A 3571-nucleotide genomic window follows, 5' to 3' on the forward strand; every position below is an offset into this window, starting at 1 on the left:
CCCCTCGTGTGCGGACCCCTGGGGGATGAGGCTCCTGCGTGTCAAGCTGTCATCCTACCATGGAGCTGGGTGACGTGCATGGCCCCACCCACAGCTGGTCACCTGCTCAGCCTGGGAAAATGGCTTACATTCAAGGTGCACAGGAAGGCTTCTGGGGCTGTTTCTGGCCATGGAGAAACTCAAGTCTGCCTGGAAGAGGACACAGCTGTAATATTGGACTCATTTGCAGTCCCTCTACCCAGCAGGACAAAAATACCTTTTAAAAAAGAAAGCTTTCAAGATAACATTCTTAGAAAGCAACCTTCTTAACATCTCTTCCTTCTATATTCCTGGGCCAGCTTGCTCTCAACTATTGCTATCTGCCGGTCTCAGTAGGAAAAGCTGCTCAGTGCTCTGTAGAATCAGGAAAATGGGAAAGGAGTCTGGATCCACAGGCAGCATCCCGCAGGCAGAAGGGCACCCAGGCCCGGCCATCTGCTCCTGGATGACAGATTAGTCTTTGGGAGGAGCTTCCTTCTCAAAGGCAGAGGAGTGATGTGAAGCAAAGGAGATGTGCATCTCCTGCCTGTTCGGTGGCTTCGTGTGGCTGTAACTTATCTATTTGTACCCCGGGTTCTATGATTGGGGCAGGAGCCCAATAAGACAACCCCAGAAAGCACAGCTGGATGGAGAGAGACCAGCCTCAGGGGAGAGGCAACCTGAAATCATGATTGGGCTAAAGGACCCTCTGAACAGGTTTTCTTATGACTTGGGCTATTTCAGCTGTTGATGAATTTTTTTTTTTTTAATGCTGAGGGATATTTTAGGAAACAAGACCTTTTGTAATGCTCAGCAAAAATAGTCTGGTGTCTTATTCTTCTAGGAGTTGCTCATAACAGTTGCCGAGAAATCAAGATCAAATACCTTGGGGGCTGAACCCCTGAGAACCCTGAAGAACATACATTGCCCAACCGAAGTTCACCAGCCCACACACATTTTCCAACTTCCTGCAGAGTGCCCCAGGGGAGGAAGTCAATGAAATCTAGAAAAATTCACACGACTTGCAGCAAGAGGGTGACAGAGCCACTGTATGGCTAAACGTTTATTCCCCCACCAATGTATTCTTCAGAGATGGGGGATGTTTCCCTTCTAGAGACTGTGGTGGACATGCCAGAGAAAGGTTGGGTGATACAGTTGCTCTCTGAGCTTCAATTTAAATGAGAGGAAAGTTGCAGTATTAAAGATGGGAAGATGTTCCTACAGAAAATTTTGGGTAAAATTTTGAAGGTGGAAAAAGAAAGACCAGGGAAGGGGGGCCTCGGTCATAGGCAGGATCTGTCAACTGGGTGCCGTCTGACCATCCGCATGTGGTAAAGCTCTATTTCTGCCATCTGGTCTGCAAGTTCTTCACTGTTTAATGTGGAAAACATGCCATTGATATAGGCTGGAGGGAAGTACAGAGGCCTTCTTCAAACAACACAACCAGAGACTGCCAAGTTCAGGTTTAATTTAGCTGTGTATACAAATATATTGACAACTCATCTCTCTCAAAAACAAAAACAGAAACACCTTAAAATAAAAATCCCTTAGCCTGGTAGATGGTACCTTATGGTGGATGAGAGGATGTGTGGTTATTTAAAAAGTCCATCAAGTCTAGTTGAGGTCTCAGGGAACGGATAGGGGCAGGGAAGGCGGGACAGCAGCATAAGGATAAGCAGAACAGGTTTTTATCTAGATCACTCTGTCAGAAATTCATATCCTTCTATGGGTCATGTCTGTCTCCTTGAACCTGGGATAGGGTCGGTGGCGGGGGCCAGTTAGATAGGGTAGAACCCAGGACACCTACCCCAACCCGTTAACACACCACACACACACCCTCGCTACATAGAGATGGTTTCTCTTTTGTTGCTGTGATATTTTTGGCATCAATCAATCCCTTTAAAATTTTTATTTTCTACTTTACAGAAAGAAACTACCCAGTAAACATGAAACTCTAATTAGTTGCATCCCCTGTGTTCATTTCTGATCCTTGCCAATATTTATGTGCATAGCCATCAGTGTGAAGCTACATGCTTTGTGTTCTAAGTTTTCACTCACTACGTTTTTGTCTCCACATTTCCACACGTGGATAGTTAAGTTGTAGTCATCAAAAGCCCCACCAGGGTAGGAGACATACACTCACTTTTTTTTTTTTTTTTTTTACACTCACATTTTTTATGAGCTACCAGTTCCTAGCCAGACTCCTACTGTTGGATTTGGAGGATTAGTATCAGATCTTTGCAGTTATGCATAGCAGTAGCAGTATCCCTGGACATCTTTTCCTTGAAAGGTATAATGTGACTTGAGCTAAGCAGAAACAAAGTTCAAACCCAGAAGAGTGAAGTTAGCTGGAAGGTCCTGGCTCCTTACTCCTTTATAACAGGCCATAGGTTTAAGGTCCGAAAGGGCTCGGATTTCTACCCCATGTTTGACATCTCAGAGGGCTGAGCTGACTTCCCTGTACCCTGGCCCATGGCAGTGACATGAAGGCATGGCAGCCCTGAGGCATGTGGGGACAGAGACACCAGTCACACTGGCGTGTGTAACCTCCACGCTCTTCTCTCTGGCTCTTCCAGCGTGGATGAGAGGTGACCCTGCCTGCCCACTGTTGCAGAACACAAGTGCATTAGCCACAGGAGTTGCTGGGGAGTGGCAAGAAGAATGAATGGGGAGCAGCAGTGACATTTAAGGCTCAGTGGGACTTGCAGAGGCATGATGGGAATGCAGAAAGGCAAGGCACAGACGGACTGGACACAGCTGGAGGCAGCTAGAATCTGCCCAAAGGTTTCTAAGAGCTGGGCTCCAGGAAGAGTGAAAAAGTCTACAGCTAAGGAGCTAGGGGTCCTCACAAAGGGTGGCCTTTTCATCTCTTTCCTATGCTCTCTTCCTTTTTAAGTCACACCTATGGTTTATATAAAATATAGTTTGAGTGTTCAGTTTAAATGATGGAGAGGACTGTCCTTATCTATTTGTAGCCAGAAACTGCTTCTTTGTTACTCTCTTCCTAGCACAGCATCCAAGACAAAGTAAGTGCCCTGTGAAACTTTGTTGAAGTGAAGCTTTGTTCTTCTGAGTCACTGCTAAACTCCAGGGTGGGATTCCAGTCCCTCAAATTGAGGTCAATACTTTGTTCTTAATAGAGCCTAGGCAAAACCTTGGTTATTTGCTATTTTTGTTTGTGCTGTTGTTTTGTTTTTTCCTTTTCAATTACTTGGTTGTGATTTGATACCTTGCATGGGTTGAAAAATGTAGTTGATTTTACTTTACTTTAAAACTTTTTTTTGATAGGCAAGAAGCAGATTTATTAATATCCTTTGTAAAGAGTTTACAGGGGCTTCCCTGGTGGCGCAGTGGTTGAGAGTCCGCCTGCCGATGCAGGGGACACGGGTTCGTGCCCCGGTCCGGGAAGATCCCACATGCCGCGGAGCGGCTGGGCCCATGAGCCATGGCCGCTGAGCCTGCGCGTCTGGAGCCTGTGCTCCGCAACGGAAGAGGCCACAGCAGTGAGAGGCCCGCGTACCGCAAAAAAAAAAGAGTTTACAGAAAATGGATC

The 3571-nt window shown here is 46.3% G+C and overlaps 1 protein-coding gene across 1 annotated transcript in view; it reads left to right on the forward strand.

Annotated features, from left to right (window-relative positions):
- Positions 1 to 2509: 2509 nt before the first annotated feature.
- SLC6A4 (solute carrier family 6 member 4) overlaps positions 2510 to 3571 on the forward strand; it is a gene marked incomplete at its 5' end in the record, with an annotated part of 22165 nt that continues 21103 nt past the window's right edge. Inside the window, one exon of the mRNA XM_082679470.1 lies at positions 2510 to 2606. Within this exon, the coding sequence (XP_082535596.1) occupies positions 2510 to 2606 (97 nt within the window). The remainder of the gene's footprint in view (positions 2607 to 3571) is intronic.

This window comes from Grampus griseus (genome assembly GCF_964374135.1).
Source record: "Grampus griseus genome assembly, chromosome: 20".
In the NCBI taxonomy this organism is placed as follows: Eukaryota; Metazoa; Chordata; class Mammalia; order Artiodactyla; family Delphinidae; genus Grampus; species Grampus griseus.